Source organism: Aedes albopictus, chromosome 3 (assembly GCF_035046485.1).
Source record: "Aedes albopictus strain Foshan chromosome 3, AalbF5, whole genome shotgun sequence".
NCBI classification, from domain to species: domain Eukaryota; kingdom Metazoa; phylum Arthropoda; class Insecta; order Diptera; family Culicidae; genus Aedes; species Aedes albopictus.
The window spans coordinates 12,181,436-12,203,195 of record NC_085138.1 but is presented as its reverse complement, the minus strand read 5'-3'; the positions used below and the strand labels follow the sequence as shown (position 1 = coordinate 12,203,195).

The following is a 21,760-nucleotide window of genomic DNA, read 5'->3' as shown; positions in this document are numbered from 1 at the left end:
TTTGGCCATGATTGAACAAATGGATGCAATGGAAGTAAGTGAAATAAAGTGTCTAGCGCTTTAGATGGTGTACTTCGCATTGCACCAGTAATTGAAAGAGTGGCCAACATTTGAAGTTTTTCTAACTTCTTTTGAGCCAACCCTTCATTAGTTTTTGACTAGACCAGTGACGCGTAGGTAACTCTGGGTCTAACAATTGCCGTATAAATCCAAAGGATCATTTTCGGCTTCAGTCCCCACTTTTTACAAAAAGTTGTTTTGCTTATCCATAGAGCATTCATAGCTTTACATACTACCTGCTCAAGCTGCAAATTCCAAGTAAGTTTACTGTCAAGGTATATTCCAAGATACTTGACTGTATTTGAAAGTTCCAAATGAATTCCTTTCAATGTTTGGTTTTAGAAGGATTTACGTTCAATCCTTCATCTTTTTCGCACCACGAGGAAACCAAATTTAAGGCAGTTTGCATTCTGTTAGTTACAACATAGTCATATTTACAACGGACTAATATAAGTATGTCTTAAGCAAAGCCAATTATTTCGAAGCCCTCTGCTTCCAATTTTTTGAGAAGATCATCTACTTTTAAGGACAAACGTCTTGAAATCCCGCTTCAACAGTGCATCAGAACTTCAGACGCACAAATTTCAAGAAGCAAGCTTCAACAATGCTTTTTATTATTCTGTTCTTGCTTACTTGTAATAAGCTTTAAATACAAAGATCAGGTGCGCTGATTTTGTTTACGAAGAGATTTGTGCCGTCAAAATCATGAGTAGGTGTCAAAGTCGGCCATTGTGGCGGCCATTTTGGGATTCTAACAAGTCTGTCCTTAAAGACCACAAGTAGAGGTGATAGCACGCCTCCTTGAGGACACCCTTTCACTGCTTTAACGTTTATAAGCGAGCTGCCAAGGTTTCACGATATTTCTCTTTTTGATAACATTTCCCCAATCCAATCAGCAATACATCTACCAAAACCACGTTTTGTCATAGCATTCTTCATTGAAATGTAGGATATGTTATCGAACGCTCCTTCAATGTCGAGAAACGCAGCAAGGGAAATTTCGCTCTAATTTGGTAACCAGAGTATAAAGAGCTGTTACCGAAGATTTTCCTTCCTGATATGCAAATTGATTTTTGCTTATTGGAATGTTTACTAAATATGACGATTTGATATGCTCGTCTTAATTTTTTCCATTATTTTCAACATAATGGACGATAAACTAATAGGTCTGAAGGATTTTGATGATAATTTATACTTCTTATTTACTTTGGGAATAAAAGTGACCTACACTTCTCGCCAAGCTGTAGGAATGTAGCCTAATGACAAGCTGGATCGGAACATTTTAGTTAAAACGGGTGTTACAATTTATTTTTCCTTCTGTAGTGGTACAGGAAAAATTCTATCCATACCAGGCGCTTTGAAGGGTTCAAAAGAATCAATCGCCCCTTTTAACTTTTTGTACCGTCAAATGGGGTAACTTGCAACACTTTTTGACTTTGAAACAATATCATTGAAAATCTAAGCATTTTAAACATCCTGTAAAGCATCGTGTACGCTAATTACCCCGAGTAGAATACTACGCAGCACTTGATTTACCAAAATAAGTTGTCACCTAATCAGGAGGTTCGAAATACATGCTTGTTGCAAGTTTCCCCATCTGTGGGGTAACTTGCAACACAGAACGTGAAGTTAAGTTAGCTATCATTAAACAGTACCAACATTCTAGTGTTTAGCCGTAAAGTAATTTTTTTATGTAATGCATGGAAAATGCAATGAAAAGATGTAGAGTAAAGTGGGGCAAAAGTTCGAGTGGGGCAAGAGTTTCTTTTTAAGTTTTTGAGCGCAATTCAAATTATTTCTTTCGGGTGTAAAGGTTGTTCGAAGCCTTTTAGAAAAAGAGTCTTTCACTCCGAAAATTATGGAAATTGATCAATATTTCAAAAAGTTATGACAAAATGTTGGTTTTTGATCAAAAAATTGTAACATGCCATGGTCCTTCCAACGTATGAAATGAAATTGTAATGAAATCGAATTCGATATTTTATTTTGGGGCGTAACTAGGTATATCTTGAAGATGCTTTAACATGAATAACTTTTTGCAAAAAAGATTTAGAAATCATATTCTACACATAGTGGGGCAAAAGTTCGAATTGTGGGGCAAAAGTTCGAGTCATGTGGCAACTTTCTAATCTAATCTAATCTAATCTCACACTAACGCAGCCATTACTTGAATGCATCCTGGAAAATGAAGACTTTTCAAGTCTATCATTTTTCTTGTCTAACCGCCAGGCCAACTGCGCAGCATGTACCGCAGAGAAGATTTCAAGGGATAGAAAGATTTCAGCATAGTCAATATTTGAAAACATTCTGCACCTTGAAATCAAGGGGAAAGATGGAAGCGTGGACCTCCCGTACCAAACGCTTCCAGATAACGATATAGATATTTAAACATGTTCGCATGTATGTATTATTATGGTGATGTATACGGTGGTTTGCTAAAAAAATATTGATTAGTGCGCCAGGAATGGTGGTAAGATTCTTCACTGAAAAGAGAATAAAGGATTAAGTAATATACAGTCGAGACTCTTATAAGATCACTGCTCGGGGGGCGCAATAGGAATCCGCTTAATAGGAGACTAAGAGCTTATGGGATTTCGGCATTTTGGGGGTGTGGCCTATTATCTCGGGTGTGTTAAGAGTTAACGCAATACTTTCTTCGGCAAAGTTTTAGGGCTTGATAAGATCTACCATTTAGAACTTTGGTTCATATGATTAGTTAGCAAATTGGCCGCTAGAGGAATCATCAACAATTTGATGCTAAATTGCACTACAGGAACCATATCAGGTTGTCAAGCAAACGTTACGATATGCGACAGCTCAAGACCCTGATAATTTGGAAGGATAGTGTCTTCGGGAAAGTTGTTGGGTACGCCAATAACTTACTGAAGATGAGTTGCGAAGTTCGAAATTCCTCCACTGGGCGGCGCTAGTGAGCAAGTAAATTTTCAAAACCTCATATCTCAGAATCCCGATAACTTAGGAAGATGGTGTCTTCGGCAAAGTTGATCAGTATGACATAAACTTACATAAAAATAAATACTTGTTTCAAAATTCTGCCACTAGGCGGCGCTAATAAACTTGCAAATTTAAGAAATCTCATAGCTCAGAATCCTGATAACTTAGGAAGATGGTGCTTTCGGCAAAGTTGATCAGTATGACATAAACTTACACAAAAATAAACACTTGTTTCGCAATTCTGCCACTAGGCGGCGCTAGTGAACATGCAAATTTTAGAAATCTCATAGCTCAGAATCCTGATAACTTAGGAAACTGGTGTCTTCGGCAAAGTTGATCAGTATGACATAAACTTACATAAAAATAAACACTTGTTTCGCAATTCTGCCACTAGGCGGCGCTAGTGAACATGCAAATTTTAGAAATCTCATAGCTCAGAACCCCGATAACTTAGAAAGTTGGTGTCTTCGGCAAAGTTGATCAGTATGACATAAACTTACACAAAAATAAACACTTGTTTCGCAATTCTGCCACTAGGCGGCGCTAGTGAACATGCAAATTTTAGAAATCTCATAGCTCAGAATCCTGATAACTTAGAAAGTTAGTGTCTTCGGCAAAGTTGATCAGTATGACATAAACTTACATAAAAATAAACAATTGTTTCGCAATTCTTTAATTTTTTAATTCTTTTAATTCGTCTAGTAGTTTCAGCTGGCATACTCTTAAAAATTCCACGGAAGATTCCTTTCGAGTCCGACTGTCATCAAGGTATACAACTTATAAAATATGCATGCTGCCCAGAATTCCAAACCAAGTATCTCATCAATGAATAATACAGTCTCTCCAAGATTGCAGAATTCTGAGCTATGAGATTTTCAAAATTTGCGTGATTTCTGGTGCCACCTAGAGACAGAATTCTGACACAAGTGTCCCATTTTGTGCAAGTCTATGTCATACTGATCAACTTAGCCGAAGACACCAACTTTCTAAGTTATCGGGATTCTGAGCTATGAGATTTCTAAAATTTGCATGTTCACTAGCGCCGCCTAGTGGCAGAATTTTGAAACAAGTGTTTATTTTTGTGTAAGTTTATGTCATACTGATCAACTTTGCCGAAGACACCAACTTTCTAAGTTATCGGGGTTCTGAGCTATGAGATTTCTAAAATTTGCATGTTCACTAGCGCCGCCTAGTGGCAGAATTGCGAAACAAGTGTTTATTTTTATGTAAGTTTATGTCATACTGAACAACTTTGCCGAAGACACCATCTTCCTAAGTTATCGGGATTCTGAGATATGAGGTTTTGAAAATTTACTTGCTCACTAGCGCCGCCCAGTGGAGGAATTTCGAACTTCGCAACTCATCTTCAGTAAGTTATTGGCGTACCCAACAACTTTCCCGAAGACACTATCCTTCCAAATTATCAGGGTCTTGAGCTGTCGCATATCGTAACGTTTGCTTGACAACCTGATATGGTTCCTGTAGTGCAATTTAGCATCAAATTGTTGATGGTCCCTCTAGCGGCTAATTTGCCAACTAATCATATAAACCAAAGTTCTAAATGGTAGATCTTATCAAGCCTTAAAACTTTGCCGAAGAAAGTATTGCGTTAACTCTTAACACACCCGAGATAATAGGCCACACCCCCAAAATGCCGAAATCCCATAAGCTCTTAGTCTCCTATAACGCTCACCCCTGTCTAGTAGGAGTTCGTTTAATAGGAGTCCGTTTAATAGGAATTCGTTTAGTAAGAGACTCGACTGTATACTGAATAAGGCATAAGTGATACGCTCGTCACAGTTACTATTTTTAAAACATGGTATTATTATCCAATAAAATTACCTGAATCCTCCTGAAACAAAAAGGTTTATTAGAAGTTAAAAACAAAACATAAATAAAAACATAACCATTACAAAAATACATCAAATTTTAATCTGGTATGCTATCACTTTAGGCAGTGAAATAGCAAGATTAAAATTTGATGCGATGTGGTAGATCTTACACCGTAACGCAAATTTCTAAGGTGATCTACCCACGTTACGGGAAATTCGAGTCATGTGGCAACTTTAGGTAAAAACCTAAAATTGTGCAAAATGTACATATGATCTCTAATAATGATGGAATTAGTAAGAAAATTCGATCAAAGTTGAAAATAAATGTTGTTTTATCTGGATTTGGCGGAAAACTACTAATTTTTGGTGCATTAAATTTAACCCTGATTTGGGTAAAATCCAGATCGAACTTTAAAGTGTATTCCAGTTCCAACATCAAATATAAAGTGGTTTCAGATATTCATATTACCAAAGTATCAAAATAGTGTGCTACGGTTAGCGAAATTCCAAAAACAATAGATTCGAACTTTTGCCCCAGTGGTGGGGCAAGAGTTCGAATAAGACACACACATACAAAAAGTGTTGTACCTCAAAATTAATAAGACATTTGGCGTTACTTTGTTCAGCAAAATTTTAGCTCATGGATGGTAGAATCACCACACGGTATTCATTTATTTTTACCTACTTCGATTTTTTGAAAAAAGTTGAATTTTCAATTAGGGTCGAACTTTTGCCGCACCTTACTCTACATTAATCAATTGACATAACATTTTTCATGAAACGGTTGATCGTTATTGCAAGCGAGAGTATATCGTTTAACAACAGGTCTCACGTCCCTCAAATATAAAATATATATAGATCTCGTGACTTAGAACTCATTCAAAATGTCAACAATGATTATTGTCATTTCCCTTTGAGTCATCTTTAAGTAGTTTTCAGGTTGAAGTGGTGTTTGGCAACTCCAAGTAAAATAACATGATTGAAACACACCTATTCAACTTTATAAATATCGAAGTCGCTAATTCGGGTATTCAGCTGAAATAATTTACTCCATCTAGGTTCAGAATTGATGTTGGTGATTGCTTTAAAGCGTCCATAATCTAAATTGAACTTTTAACAAGATGAAACCTGAATAAAACTTCAAAATGTGATGTTTTCTGACTATGTTTGAAGGTTACGTGCAAAAAAAAGAAAAAAAAAGACATTAGAAAATAAACGCGTTACGTAAACAAGAAATGATCCATTTCAGTTATTTCTGTCAGATATATCGTGAAATGAAGATAAATAATAAGAGGTTTCGTTTAATTCAACTGTTGCAAGTTACCCCATAGTGGTTGTCGAATATAAAAATGATTTTTTGCATTACTTAGTCGATAAGTTTATCAAACTTTTATCGTTTAGCTAAGCTTACTATTAGTTACACTAACTGCAAGCAAGGTCATCAGACTTATAACACTTACCATAGGGGAGAGGTCAAACACGATTTTCATACTTGTTTTTATGGCAGAAAATGAGCAAACCGTTTTAACAGTGTACACACTTAAAACAGAATGCCGAGATCGGCTGTGCGGATCTCGGTTAAAGTTCATTTGCTGAAATCTCGGCTAAACGCTTGACATTTAGTGTTTGATGATAGCGGCACCCATGGGTGCTGCTATGAATAAACTTGACTTTTTGCTGATATCTCAGTTAAATTGCGATTGCCGAGCGCTCGGCTGTGCGAATCTCGGCAAAAGACTGAAAATTAGCCGAGCTCATCTGAGTGTGTAGCTAAACAATAAACAAAGAAACAAAACTTATTTTTCCACTAAATCGATCTTCGATACATATAATCTCTATAACCGAAATAGTAGGGCATACTAGTTTTCACTATTATTAGAAAATACTCCACATTTAGTGTACGTCATCGTGTTGCAAGTTACACCGCTGTTGCAAGTAACCCCGTTTGACGGTATTGTAAAAATGTCATTGGCTAAAATACAATCATTACTTCTGATGCTTTTATAACCCAGTTGAATCATCATTATTTTGATTATATCTCCTGGTTTCATTACCAACAGTATGTGATGCAAATGTATTTTGGTCTTCAGTTGAAACCTAAAAGTTCCTAAGCCAATTGAATGATCTTTGGCGAGAACTTTTTGCATACTGGCAGCAATTTGAGTACTTCCAATGTTTTCACACGTGTGCCTCCAATTTATGCTCTTTGACCTTCTAATTTCTTTGTTATAGGCAAATTTGACGGAATCTAACGATCACTTTTTTCTCTGGTGGCAGGTATAAGAAACCTATGAAAAGAGTGACTCAGCCAAAAAGTTCCATGGCGCAGCATAGGCAAAGTGCACTTTTTTCACTTTTTCGTATCGAGTTCCGCATCGTAGATAACCGAACGAGCACTTTTTGGAAATAAAATGTAACTCTTTTTCAGATGCGTTTATATCCGGTAGATACTCGAACAGTCTATGCGGGCATGGGCATCGAGAATGATGATAATAGAAGCCATTACCAATGGAAAATAGCAACTTCTAGAGTAAAAAATTAGTAAAATTTGACGACAAAAAATTTACTTTACAAACGATTTTCTCTTTATCTCACCAAGCGCCTCTACAACTGGGGGTCATCCGAATAAGCCTATAAAGAGTGAGGGTGAGGGATTCTCTGTATTCATCCCACTGTTTCCTTCTTTTAGCACGGTTGAAGAGTTTCCGGGTTTTCCTTCGAAGTTTTTTTTTTTTAATTTGGCGTTCTACCAAGGAACGTCTCTATCGGCTCTTGTAACAAATCAGCGAAAGTGAATTATTCCGAAATTGTAAAAAAGGCAAACAACATATTGGGAGCGGAAGCATAACACACATCATTCGGAAATCTGATTGGTAGCCCACATGCCAAAATTCGTTTGTGCACATGACTTACAGTATGCGGAAAATCATCTTTTAATTCGCCATGCAGCGTTATAAAAATGCAAGCCGCTTCAGCTCTAATCTAACCAACTTTGATGCAGACCAAAAAAAGCAGTCAGTTGCATATCTATCTCGCGTTTTTGTTTGATAACAATCCATCGATGGCGAATGTAGTCAAATCAAATTACCCCGCCGATTGTAAACTCAAAAATGCCGAATGGAGAAATGCTGGCCTCGTCTGGTTGCATCCAAACAACAACGCAATGAATCATTGACGCGGTACCCATCGGTCCACATTTGAGAATACTGATACAATTATTATCATTATCGTCCACAAGTGCTCTTGCTCCCCCGTGGCTTTCCAATTAACCGACACGCGTTAATGAAAAAACACAAGAGATTTTCAGTTGTCGGTTTCATGGACCGGTGGCAATTTGGGTCATATCTTGGGAAGGTTTGGTTGATCGATTTCTTTTTGTTCGACTATTTAAAACCCCTAGCCAGAGGTTTGTCCATTCGATATGGCTCCGCACTTTATTTCCATGTCAAGTTGTGTCGAGTTTGTTTGCTACAATTTATACCATATACACATTCCACGGACAGGGGCTCTAATCATACACCGGGAACTGAATCCGCCCGATTCATAAGGGTTATCATCGTGCGCGAGGGGTGCTGTGAATTATAGAGTGCTTCGTAATGTAGCGAAATTGTGTTCTACCCGGCTGATGGTGTTGATTTGCTTCCTGGTTTGCCTTTTATAGGCAGGACAGGAGGAATACTTTGGTGCGTCAGCTCGTCCGTTGGTGGCTGAAACATGATGACCAAAACGAGTCGTTTGAATTATTTTGGAAACTGAACAAGATTTTTTCCATTCGTTTCAGATGAATCACGAACTGAGGCATCTAATTGACTTGTGTTTCTTAAGGATGCTAGGGCAGATGGATCAACAACTTGTGAATGGTCAAATTATTTTTCCAACTCAAAAATCTAGCATGAAACCAGTTGAGAAGACTATCCATAAATCCTCTTAACCAATCAGGCACTGATGGCTATACAAGAAATGTTCAAATGTATATTCCATGAAACATGTCAAAGGGTCCAGACGAAACACCCATGAAACATGTGAAAGAGTCTATCTAATTTTAAGTTGAAATTCATGTTAGGCATAAACAATTTAGCAAATAATGATATGAATAATATTTTGACTATTTTTTTCTTCTCGGCGTAATAAATCTATAACATCAATCTTTTACTGATCATGTGAGTACCAAGCTCTCGTTCAGAACGAGTAAACCAATGACGCCGCCGCGCCAAATTACATCGCAGACATGAAGCCGTTATACTTAAACGTTTTCCTGTTGCGAATATCTTCGCCGTGTGTTGTGATGAATCTCGGCATCACGACGATGTCTCTGCCCTCTCCAAATGCGTTGCCGGCTGAGCGAGAGTAGAGTACTGATTCTTTGTTTGCAAACTTGCCATGACCAAGACCCTGCCTGGTCTGGGTGAGACTAGACTATACCCACTCGATGATGGCTGCAGCATGTGTAAAGTAACGTAATCGACTTGGTAACTTTTCGATCGCTCACATGGATATCAAATGGATGGGACATGCTAAAGCCGAACTCATGTGATTTTAATTTGAATATAAATAGCATGACATGTTGTACGTCTTGTTTGTCCAAAGAGTTTGAATAAAACCATACAAATATATACAGTAACCCGGAAAAATAAAATAAATAAATAACATGTGGAAAAAGTTATTAACTGCAAACCGAATAGCAAGGCAACGCAGAATCTGATGGACCATGGCCATTTCGGCCTGAAAAACGGTGTAGTGTCTACCAAGCGAGCAGGGCCGGGTCTAAGGGGGGGAGGGTCAGGTCCCCGGGCCCCCACATTTTTGGGGCCCCCACAAAACCGTTTTTGGTTGCTACATATGACCTAATTTTTCATATTGCTCAAATATTGTTCAAAAACAAGAAAAAAACTTGTTTGCTCATCGTTCGGAGGGGGGGCCGGATCACAACGTCCGAGGCCATATTGTCCCGGTCGCTAAGTCGCGTTTTTTTGCGAAATAACATCCAATAGTTTGGGTGTGTCATAATATCCTATGTGCCTTCTTTCCTTGGACTTCGTGACACACTTGCATGTTTGGACGTTATGCCCCGAAAAAATGCGCCATAAAGTCCTGGGACATTATGGCCTCGGACGTTATGATACTGCGCCTTCGGGGGGACTTCACATCTGTTCTGGCCCCGGGCCCCCACAACCCTTAAACCGGGCCTGCAAGTGAGTTAGATCGTTGTAGCTTAGCTCACGAGAGTGGACACCAGCACCAGCTTGACCTTCGAAAAGGGAGCCATCAGTGTAACATACGATGCCGTCTACTTCTCTCCAGATATCCAGATGTCTATTCTTCCCGGGAAGGAAATTTCATATAAAATGTCCTATATGGAAAATTTAAGCAATTGTAAGATCACTTGGAGTAAGGATAACTTTGTCCCAATTCACCAAAAGCGGAAATAACGAGGTGTGTGTTGATCTGCAGTTCACAGGAGTTTCCTCTAGTAGACCGAGTATCCGTTACGTTAAGTGCAAGAAATGCTTCTTAAATAATGAAAGTGCAGTGGGACAATGTCAAAGAGAACTTCGAGCGCTGCCGTGGAAGTTGAAGAGAACTTTCCAGAATCGCTATTAAGCACAACCATTGGAGATGGTCTAATTTTGATTAGATTGTTCTCACTTCGCTCTTTTGCCACCACATAAGACATCCTTAGGCCAATATTAGTCAAATAACACATATGTAAAAGCTATGACAAGACTCCCCTTTGGGGCATCCACAAACACTCAACTTCCTAATCTCTGCTATACGCCATGTCGAGAAGAGATGTCGGTTTTTGAGCATTTGGTGAATCCAATTGGAAATCATTGGAGATATACCATGACTCCGTGCGGCTTCCAATATGGCATCGAAAGGCACATGGTCAAAGGCACCCTCGATATTTAAGAAAACACTCAAACAAAATTGCTTTTGGGCGAATGCCTTCTCGATATCGTAAAAAAATCTTGTGTAAAAGAGTCACAGTGGACTTACCAGATTGGTCGGCATGTTGGTTCACATGAGGGGGCACGTTGGCCAGATTAACATCACGGATATGATGATCTACAATGCGTTCTAAGCTCAGTGCACTATTTGCTTCCTCATACGACGAACGACCCACTTTCGGAATAATCTTTACAGTAATACCTGTTTGAAATAATTAAATTAAAATAGGATAGATCCCATCTGCCCAAGAGATATGGAAGGAGCAAAGCTATTTAGGGCCCTCCAGAGAATCATAACTATCATCATAAGTCATAGCTTCATCCGAAGATGTAATATCACACAGCATTCCAGAACTTCCTCATCAGAGCAAATGAAAATCGTTCGAAAATCCTTAGATTTGGCAAGGGTTTTGTTTAACCGACTGACTTCACTCAAACTGGAAACATTTGTACAAAGGTTTTTCCAGCCGGCAGGCTGAGCCGGGTCGTTCAGCAGACCGGAGAGCTTTCTTGTAGACCTTGCGAACCGTTCTGAAAGCCTTTGATCCAGCCGAACGTTGTCTGTTACAACTCTTTCTACATTTTTTCCTGAGTTTCTTCAGATCAGAGTTCCACACAGATTTTTCCAGCCGGATCGTTCAGCAGACCGAAAAGCCTGTAGGCCTCTTGCGGTCCTCACAGACCGTAGAGGGCAAGCTTCTTCAAAAGCTGCCATAATGAAGGTCGCTGTAGTATCAACGCCATCATCTAAATCACTAGATGTATCAATGGATGATGAGTATCCATGAAATTTGGCCGCAACCAAATCAGTAAAGAGATCCCAGTTGGTTGACCTGCAACGCAAAGTTTGCGAGTTCACATGGCCAAAAAAGATGTAGCGATGGTCATTCTTCAGCTGACACTGCTAATTGATCAGCTCGTGACTAATTCTACTAAAGCAAAGCGGTATGTCTAACACTTCCTCTCCAACCATTCACCACCACCACCACCTCCCAGTGGGGACGTAGAACCATAAAGAAGAAGAAGATTGAATCCGATAAATCAAGCATGACCGGATCCAGAGCAAGCTCCATAGTGCTTCCCAAACCGCATTGACAACGATATCGGTATAAAGCTCGAAGTTTTCGAGCACCATATTAGCCAGTAATTGCCAGCAAAGTCAGTAAACTGCTGCTGTCTAGCCATCAACAAGATCCTTTACCGTGAGGGAAAGAGTGTGCGGAGTATAGTCGAGAATGTGTTCACTCTCCTCGACGTTCAGGAAGAAATGCCTCACGTAGTTAGTTTCCGAGTCGAGGTGAAACCATTGAAATGGTCAGACCAAGGCATAGCACCGACCATTGTTGCAGTTTTCGACAACAAACACGCGCAGCAACGGGTGATTAGGAGGTACTTCGAGAGATAAAAAGAAGCCAAGTTGAGCCGTCTGAAACACGGTCCTGATGTCGGATACCGTTTCACTGTAAACGAATTGTTGTCCATACAAGCCTTCCGTATGCGTAATCTTGTGCTCTCCGTCTAAACCAAAGGAAGGTAATTCAATCGGTTTTTGTTCGAAATGATTATATTTCAGTGCTATTGCCAGGACACCAGCGGTACACTGCGGTGTACAGTACCGAACATCTTCTCGAGCTAACAAGGCACAACCGTGAAACCGATGACTCATCCCTTTTTTTCGATACCCTATCTTCCACAATGTAAATCTCAAGTAGCCTACCTTCCATACAACAATGCTAACGACTTCCAGAACAAATTCTGAATGCCTAACCTCTCGAATCTACGTATCGGACACCTAAATGTCCGAGGACTCGAACGTCATATTGATGGTGTCAAACTGCTTCTCGAAAAGAACCAATACTACATAGGCATCGTACACAAATTACGTAACGCTATTGGGAGAGGGGGGGAGTGTAGCTTAGCGTTACGATCCATACAACATATTTTTGATTTTCATACAAAAAGCGTTACAAGGGGGAGGGGGGTCTCAAATTGCCAATTTTAGCGTTACGTAATTTGTGTACCATGCCATATGCGCTGTAAATGAATCGAAACTGAAATCGTCCTCTCCTTTCAGTCCCATTCAGTGAAGAGAATTGTCAGACAAAAGAGGCACAAAACAAGCAACAAAGAAGGCACGACGATTACTCTTTATCCCTACTGATAACAGATAATGACATGATCTCGAATTTTTTTTGTTGCAGCTGAATTTGTTGCGTACTTTTCAACCCGTGAATAATCATTTCAGTATCAAATTTTGAAAACGACGTATAATCAATGCTACACCATTGATTATACGTCGTTTTCAAAATTTGTTACTGATTTATTACTAACCCAAAGTAGAAACTGTTTGATGATATATCTTCAACAGAGTTGCAGTGTTTACCGACTCGAAGTTACCATTCGAAAATCGCAATGCAAGGCTTAAAAATCTCTAAACTCGTGGTGTACGATGTTTATCCTATTATTTTCAAGTTGGAACAAACTTATGTCGCATTGGGTGAATTGTCGCAAAAAATACAGGTGGCGACATTGTCATTATTGTTGCGCGATGGATGAATTTTGATTCACTGGTCCCATCCGAATTCCGGCGTACAACTTCTTCAAGCATTCTCTACCAATTGGAAGAGGTCGAGATACAAGAACATGCGGCGGCATAGGATTGTATGTGCGAAAAGGAATAAAAGGCAAACGAGTTGAAGGTATGTGTGATGGCGCTTTACAATCCTATCTCTTCAAATCCATACTACTCCCAATGTTACGAGAAGCTACTGTTGGACCTCATCGATATCGGATACGATAAGCTATTCGTGATAGGCGATTTCAACGTTTCAACAACGTTCAATCTATCAGTGCTTCCTACCGGACCTACACGTATTACCGAACAAACTGCCTGCAACTACTATCGATCTGATGATCACGGATTGTTCTGATTCGGTAATCAAAGCGAAGACCTGTACCGGTAACACTATTTCGGATCACGAACTGTTTTACTTGCTAGCAAGAATTAAAATGCGAAGACCCACTCTATAAACCATACGCATCCGAAACTTCCGTGCTATGAATCCTGTACAACTGCAAGCCAACTTCCAAACTATTGACTTCCAGCCGTTTTACGACTCTGATGACACGACGGTATAGGCGGACTTGCAAACAACTGAGCTGAAGGAGTTGGTTGAACGCCATGCACCTGAACTCACCATCGAAGTACGAGATAAGCATACGCCCTGGATTACTGAAATCATCAAACAAGCCCTAGCATTGAGGAATATGGCTTACGTCCTCTATTCGCGTAATCCAGATAGAGCCAGAGGGAATGAACAATAATTTGACTATCAACGTAAACAAGACAGAGCCAATTCACTCATTTTCGCTGCAAAAAAAGCTTTATGCTGAACTGCATTTTGACCATACCCTACCTGTGAAAAAGTTGTGGACCAATCTAAGAGAAGAGATCCATAACAACGCCAAAAAAAAAGGATTAGACGCAGACGAACTGAACAGGTTCTTCTGTGACGGTCATCGCCTACTGCAAAATGCAGGCCAAGCTCAGGCACCCACGGCACCATTCGAGATATACCGGAGTTCAACTTTCGACAAACGAGTAGCGCGGTAATCTGCAGGAAAATATATGATATACAGACGAACCCAACAGGATCGGAAGAAGTACCGATCTCCTTCATCAAGTTGCTCTGCCCGTTCATCCTTCCTCAACTCTCCCATTTGTACAATCGGTGTCCTACCTGCGATTTCCAAAGTGTTCGAGAAAATACTGTTATCGCAAATAACAGAACATCTCGACAATCCCACTGCCCCCTACTGTCGAGATTCCAATCAGGATACAAGAAAATGTACAGTACAATGACTGCCCTCACCAAAGTTGTACACGACGTGTACATGAATCTTGATAACGATCTCTGTATAGTCATGGTTCTTGTGGACTTTTCTCTCGCTTTAAACTGTGTAAGCCACGAAATTTTGGGTAACAAACTCCGACACGAGTCCTTCTTCGCTCAGGCAGCATGCGACCTATTTTCATCATTCTTGGTACGCAGAAAACAGTCAGTGCGCCTAGGTATACCTCAGGGATCCTGTCGCAGTGCGCTGCTTTTCAGCATGTATGTACATCAATAGCTTGCCATTGTCAGTCAAATGCAACTACCATTTGTATGCCGATGACCTGCAAGTCTGCATTTCCGATCCAGCCTCCACAATCGAGAGGCTTGTACGCGAGATCAACATTATTCTTGAAGCAATATTTTGCTGGGCCGATGCAAACCGATTGGCCCCCAATCCACAGAAGCCTCAAGCGACCATTTCAGACAAGTCGAGGCCAATTATGCCACAGTCCAACATGATCTTCTGTGGAGAAACTGTGCCGTTATCCACCGAAGTAACAAACCTTGGCCTTAAACTGGATCGCTGCCCATCTTGGTCTCATCAAGTAAACGATGTACCGTCAAACGGGGTTACTTGCAACAGCGGTGTAACTTGCAACACGATGACAAACACTCAATGTGAAATATTTTCTCATAATAATGAAAGCTCCACAATTTCGGTTATCGAAATTATATATACCAAAGGTCGTTTTACTGGAAAAATCAGTTTTGTTTCTTTGTTTATTGTTTAGCTACACTGTTAAAACCGTTTGCTCATTTTATGCCATATAAACAAGTATGAAAATCGTACTCTATCTCTTTCTTGTGGTGTGTGCGATAAGTTTGATGACCTTGCCTGCCGTTAGGGTACCTAATAGTAAGCTAGGCTGACCAATAAAAGTTTGGTAAAGTTATCGACTAAGTAATGTAAAAAATCATTATTATATTTGACAACCACTATGGGGTAACTTGCAACAGTTGAAATTAACAAAACATTCTATTATTTATTTTCATTTCACGATTTTTCTGCTAGAAATAATCGAAATAGATCACTGATTTATTACGTAACGCTCATTTTCAAATATCGACTCAATTTTACCATTTTTTTTGCACGTGACTTTCAAACATTGCTTAGGAATACCATATTTTGAAATTGTATTCATGTTTCACCTTGTTGAAAGTTTAATTCAGTTTATGTACGTTCTTGAACAACGGCCAATATCAATTGTGAACGTAGATGCAGTAAATTAATCCAGGTGAATGCTCAAATGAACGGCTTTACTATTTACAAAGTATAATAAGTGTTCAAATCATGGTATATTAGCTGAAGTAGCCAAACACCACTTCAAACTGAAAATTACCTAAAGATGACTTACTCTACCTTTTCAAGAAATGACATTAAGCATTGTTGACATCTTGTTACTAGTAGTGAGTTATGAGATCCATGTATCGTTTATATTTGAGAGACGTGAGACCTGCTGTGAAACGATATTCTCTCGTTTGTAATAACTACCAAAACTTTCATGAAAAAAACATATTTCAGTTGGTTAGTGTACATCTTTTCAATGCATTTTTCATGCATTACATCAAAAACTCATAAAATGATCAAGTACTAGAATAGAGCAGTTTAATGATAGCTAACTTAGCTTCATGCCATGTGTTGCAAGTTACCCCACAGATGGGGTAACTTGCAACAAGCATGTATTTCACACCTCCTGATTAGGTGGCAACATATTTTGGTAAATGAAGTTCTGCATAGTATTCTACTCGTGGTAATTCGTGTACGAGATGCTTTACAGTATGTTTCCAATATTTAGATTTTTAATGATATAGCTTCAAAGTCGAAAAGTGTTGCAAGTTACCCCATTTGACGGTAGTGTTAGCGACTCGACGAAAGCTCGTGGTAGCGATAGTGATGCCCATCTTCATGTATGCCGACATCGTATACTACCCAGGACTATCAGCTCTGAAGGAGCGACTGTACAGATACTTCAAATCTGCAATACGTTTTGTGTATAACCTTCGCCAGCGAGAAACAATTGCAGCCGTTCGGAACTCAATTCTGGGAGTCGACTTGCCATTCAACTATCGCCTCAGAATATGCTGCTTTATGCGAAAGGCGTACTGCACGAATCTACCGGATTACATCGGGGAATATCTGCAACCCGCTGTTTCATCATTCCCCGGCATACTACCACCATGGTGCACCAGTGAGAGGAGTGTGCTAGTGTACGGAGCCACCTACTGAAATGGTCTGCCAAACGATGTGAAACAGAAACCAACATTATCTTCTTTCTTCCACTAATAGATTAGTTTAATTAACCCTAAAAGGGATACCTTCATGGCCTCAGTTTCGTCACTTCGCTGAGTGTGTTCCATTAAAGACGAGCTCTGAAAGGCGCCTGGGGTCCAATGGACCCCAGGTATCCCTTTTAGGGTTAATTAAACAAAATAATTCGCCTATTAGGCAGCATCCATTTATTACGTAACGCTAAAATCGACATTTTTTGACCCCCCCCCTCCCCCCTATGTAACGCTTTTTTGTATGAAAACCCTAAAATTTTTGTATGGGCCGTAACGCTCGGCCAGACTCCCCCCCTCCCCCTAGAGCGTTACGTAATTTGTGGACGGCGCCTTAGTCATTCGTTAAATTGCTAAGTTTTGTTGATTTAATTTGTTTGTTTTATTTAAACTGTATTTTTTTCTATAATGTTCGATTTCTTGACCTGATTTAAAGTTTGTACACTGACAGGCTATCGTATAAATAAACTTACAAACTACAATTACAATTGATGATCAACTTCATACGGGTTCGAACAGCCCCATAAAGCTTGCCAGATATGGTTTATAATAAATAATGGATAAGAAAAAAATACAAAAATGTACAAAGATACCTATATGAAACTTTCAATAAGTATTTGTTTTTCAAAATTTGTTTAACCATTATAATATATAATGGAATAACAAGAAAATTCGAAACTTGTGAACAAATTTAATTTGCGTCAATCAGACGCCACGCAGCAGGAGAAAAACTACTAAATAAATAAACACTACACTACAGACAGTTCCCACCCGGAATGACAACGATCACCAGAGGAAATCATAAACCGGTAGGTCGTCGGACAAAAGAAACCAAGAAAATCTAAAATGGAAAGGAGAAAAGTTCGAAGGAAGAAGTCTTACAAGCGCACTGTACCAGTCAGTAAGGTAGAACAGAAAGAGAACCTGGACAAAGCGTTGCGCGCCAAATCGGGCCAGATGTGCGACCGCGAGGGCAGCGCCCCCAACAAACTTGAATCGAAAGAACGGAACGGGGGAACCCACAAACCAGTCACTCTCATTCTTAATCTTCGAGGCGGCGGCGGCGGAAGAGGCAGTGCATAATGATGACAGCGACAGAGAGCACTGCACGACATTGACATTGTGCATTTCGGTTCGGTGAAGAGGCTTTCTTACTTGTGTAGAGGACGGAACGGGGGAAGGCTATACTTACCGCTTGCCATCTAATCCTGCGATCAAGACCACGTCGCACAGCTTCTCGTTCTGAAGATATTCTAGAATGGAAGACACAAAGAAAGCGAGAAGTGACTAAACGTGATTATTTCTTCGACAGTAATTAAAATTTCCTGCAATTAGAACGCGCGACTATGAGAGGTCGCGCCGGGTTAAAGAGTGTTGTTGTGTATCAAGCGGACCATACATTCTCACGGGAATTGCCGGGCTTTAAGTAAAAGCCCATTGAACCACAATAGATTGTGCACATGAAATGATTTAGTCATAGTAAACATTTAATATATGTAGACGATATTATAATTATAAAAGACAACCATACCACAGACTGTCTGTGACCATACAGTAATGACCCATGAATGACCACATGTGATCGTCCTGCGGTGACATTTGAGATAACAAAGAAAAAATCTGGCGTTCGATTTGAATTGGTCCTATCCACATAAGAATCACAGCAAACATACGATTTTTTCAAATCTAACACCAGACAGAATGAGTAGTTATTCATGCGACGAGTTGAAAAAAGATGATTTTTTCATATGAAAAGTGCTGAAAAAATCGAGTTTCATGCAATGAGTTTCATTATACAACACATTTGAGTTGCACAACGCTCATTATGGAACCCAAATGAGTTGCATAATGAACATTCCTGATGTGAACATAGCATATGATACCTCAAAGAGTCTCATGACACTTAAAGAAAACGTGATCGTGAAGGAACTCTTGGAGGAGTCCTAGAAGGAACTTCTGGAGAAATCCCAGAAAAAGCTCCTCAAGGAATATCAGAAGAAGGAACCCTCAAAAGGAGGAATCCCAGAAGGAATTTCTAGAGAAATGATGAAAGGATGTCATTAGGTAATCTCAGAAGAAACTACTGGTCAATCTCAGAAAATAATGCTGGATTAAACCCGGAGAGAACTCAAGGAGAAGTTCAAAGGGAACACCTGGAGTAATCCCAGAAAGAGCTTTTGGAGGAATCGCAGAAGGTGGAATCCTAAAATGGAGAAGTCTTCCAAGGAACTCCTTGGAGAACGCCTGACAAAATTTCTGCGGAAACCTCGGAAATATCTCCTGCAGGAATCCCGGAAGACATTCCTAAATAAATCGTAGAAGGATTCTTTGCAGGAATCTAAGTAGTTTTTGGAAAAAACTCCAGAAAGAATACTGGGGAAATCCCAGAAGGAACTATTTTAGGAATCCAATAAGATTTCTTTGATTCCTGAATCCTAAAAGATCTGAGGAAACTAAAAAAAACTCGTGAAGGAACCCGAGAACAAATTCCTGGCGGAATCCTGCAAAGAGTACCTGAAGGAATCTTCTTCTTTCTGGCTCTACGTCCGCACTGGGACTTGTCCTGCCTCGCTTCAACTTAGTGTTCTTTGAGCATTTCCACAGTTATTAATTGAAGGGCTTCCTTTGCCTGCCATTGCATGAATTTGTATATTGTGAGGCAAGTACAATGATACACTATGGCCAGGGAGTCGAGAATATTTTCCCGACCGGAACGGGAATCGAACCCGCCGTCTCCGGATTGGCGATCCTTAGCCTTAACCACTAGGCTAACTGAAGACTCCTGAAGGAATCTGTTACGGGTTGGTACATTAATAAAACAGAATAATTGTTTAATGTGTTCAAAGTTTAATATTCGTGCGTTGTTTGTGTTACATGTTGAATTTTCTTTTGTAAATCTTCCCCTAGTATTAATTAACATTTATAGGGTTCTAGCAGAGTAGAGGCCCATGAAGTGCAATCCCATTTCGATTGCCTACATTCAGGCCATTTCGGGCCGCGTTTAAGTACTAGAGATGTAAATCTTTCCCAGGCACAGACTTCAAGTCATAGAACGCTAGTGATGAAACCCGAAACGGGATGCCCGATTAGGATTAGTTTTCCTAGACAAACCCAATCTATGAAAGCAGCAGCAATGACTGTCAACTAAAAGACAAACTGCCAATTAAAATACAATTCCAGGATCGACCCAAACCTATACATGAAACCTCGTCATCCTGTGATCTAAATAATAGGGCACATTTATGTTATATGTTGTGCTGTGTCCATTTGTGATGTCTCTTATTGTGCCTTTGTAAGGTTCTATGTGTTGTGATATGTCAATTCTTTGTAATAAATAGTTTCCTGTTAAATATTTTTGTAACAAATCCCAGATGTAATTTCTTTAGAATTTTCGGAATAACTTCTGAAAGAATCCCAAAGGGAGTCTCTGAAGCAATTCTGAATTAAACCCTGAGGAATTCCCAAAAGAACTTCGGAAGCAATCCCGGAAGCAAATACTGTAGCAATCCTAGAAGAAATTACGAGAGAATTAGCGGGACGAGTTCCTGTTAGAATCTCACGCAATGAAGAAAATCCTGAAACTTTCAGCTTTTTATTAGTGTGTTCAGATTTCAAATGGTCGTAAGCACTCTGAACACTGCATTTATATAAACAACCGGCACCTGGCCCAGTGCGCAAGAAGTAACATGATTTACAAAACGGCAGATAACTTTTAATAGGACAAAAAGGCATCTCTATTTTTTGATATGTTGTGTTTTGGTGAATTCAAAATGGCGACCGAAATCAATATGGCCGACAACTTTTCACAACTACAAAAAAATGTCACTTTTCAACAACATTCCGTTTTAAAGTCGTTTCTGGAGAAACTTTCGAGTTATAACGTTTTAAATGAGCCAACAATTGACCAAAATCGAGAAGTCCGTAAAAATAGTTGTGACTCTAACTAACAGAGGTCCGTCAATGTGATATTAACCAAATGCAATTTCCTTACTTTTTTGGGAAGGACTTTAAGAAAATTGCCACCTTGGGCGTTTTCAAAGACAAGGTGTAAATAGTGGGCCGAGAGTTACTCAATTATTTTTTCGTGGGAGTGAAACTTTTTCGAAAATCAGAAGCTGTGGATGATCCCTTCCCTATGGGTGCTCCCATTAAAACATTTAGAAATGAATGTTTGCTCTCTTTGGCTCAAATGAAAGCGGCATATGCATAGTTCTGAAAACCTCCGGAGAGATCTAGATTTGGCTACTGCCAATTTTGTTCAACAACTCAACATCTTGTCCGAGAGCTGAGATATTACACTTCCAGTGAATAGACAATATTATAAACGTTAGCAAAACTTTATATATTGGTAATCTAAAATCTAAAGTATGCATTTAAGGACTAGGTTTCTAGAGTACAACTACTCTTTGCTTGCTTGCTCGCAGTGAATACCGAGAAGCGTTTTCATTTCAGGACAATGCGCTTGACGGGCCTTCGGATTTATGCTCGAGGAAATGCAATCCAAAGTTATCCATTGAATAGCTGACACTGAGGAAGATTACAGTGGAAGTCGAAATACGCGTATCTGTCAAAGGATAAATATAACAGGGCGGAATTAAAAGGTACAAAACTGAGAATACTAGACTGAGAAATAGGCTCAGTCACGGTTAGAAATAACACAAAGAAGAAAAAGATATGAAGAGTTATAATATACATATTACAGGAATAAGTTTCTTTGCAAATTTCTTTGTTTCTTTGTCGTCGGTGCACAACAGTTAAACGATATAAGTTTGATTTGTGTGAAATGTAG

At 39.5% G+C, this 21,760-nt stretch overlaps 1 protein-coding gene across 2 annotated transcripts in view; it reads right to left on the bottom strand.

Annotated features, from left to right (window-relative positions):
* The window catches only part of LOC109413067 (kelch-like protein 5), a 35,729-nt gene that overhangs the window by 7,864 nt on the left and 6,105 nt on the right, over positions 1-21,760 (bottom strand). For both annotated transcript variants that reach the window (XR_009998847.1, XM_062857080.1), the window contains exon 2: positions 18,164-18,224. Coding sequence is in view for 1 of the 2 variants with exons in the window: in XM_062857080.1 (XP_062713064.1) it covers positions 18,164-18,224 (61 nt within the window). In the remaining variant the exon portion in view is untranslated. The remainder of the gene's footprint in view (positions 1-18,163; positions 18,225-21,760) is intronic.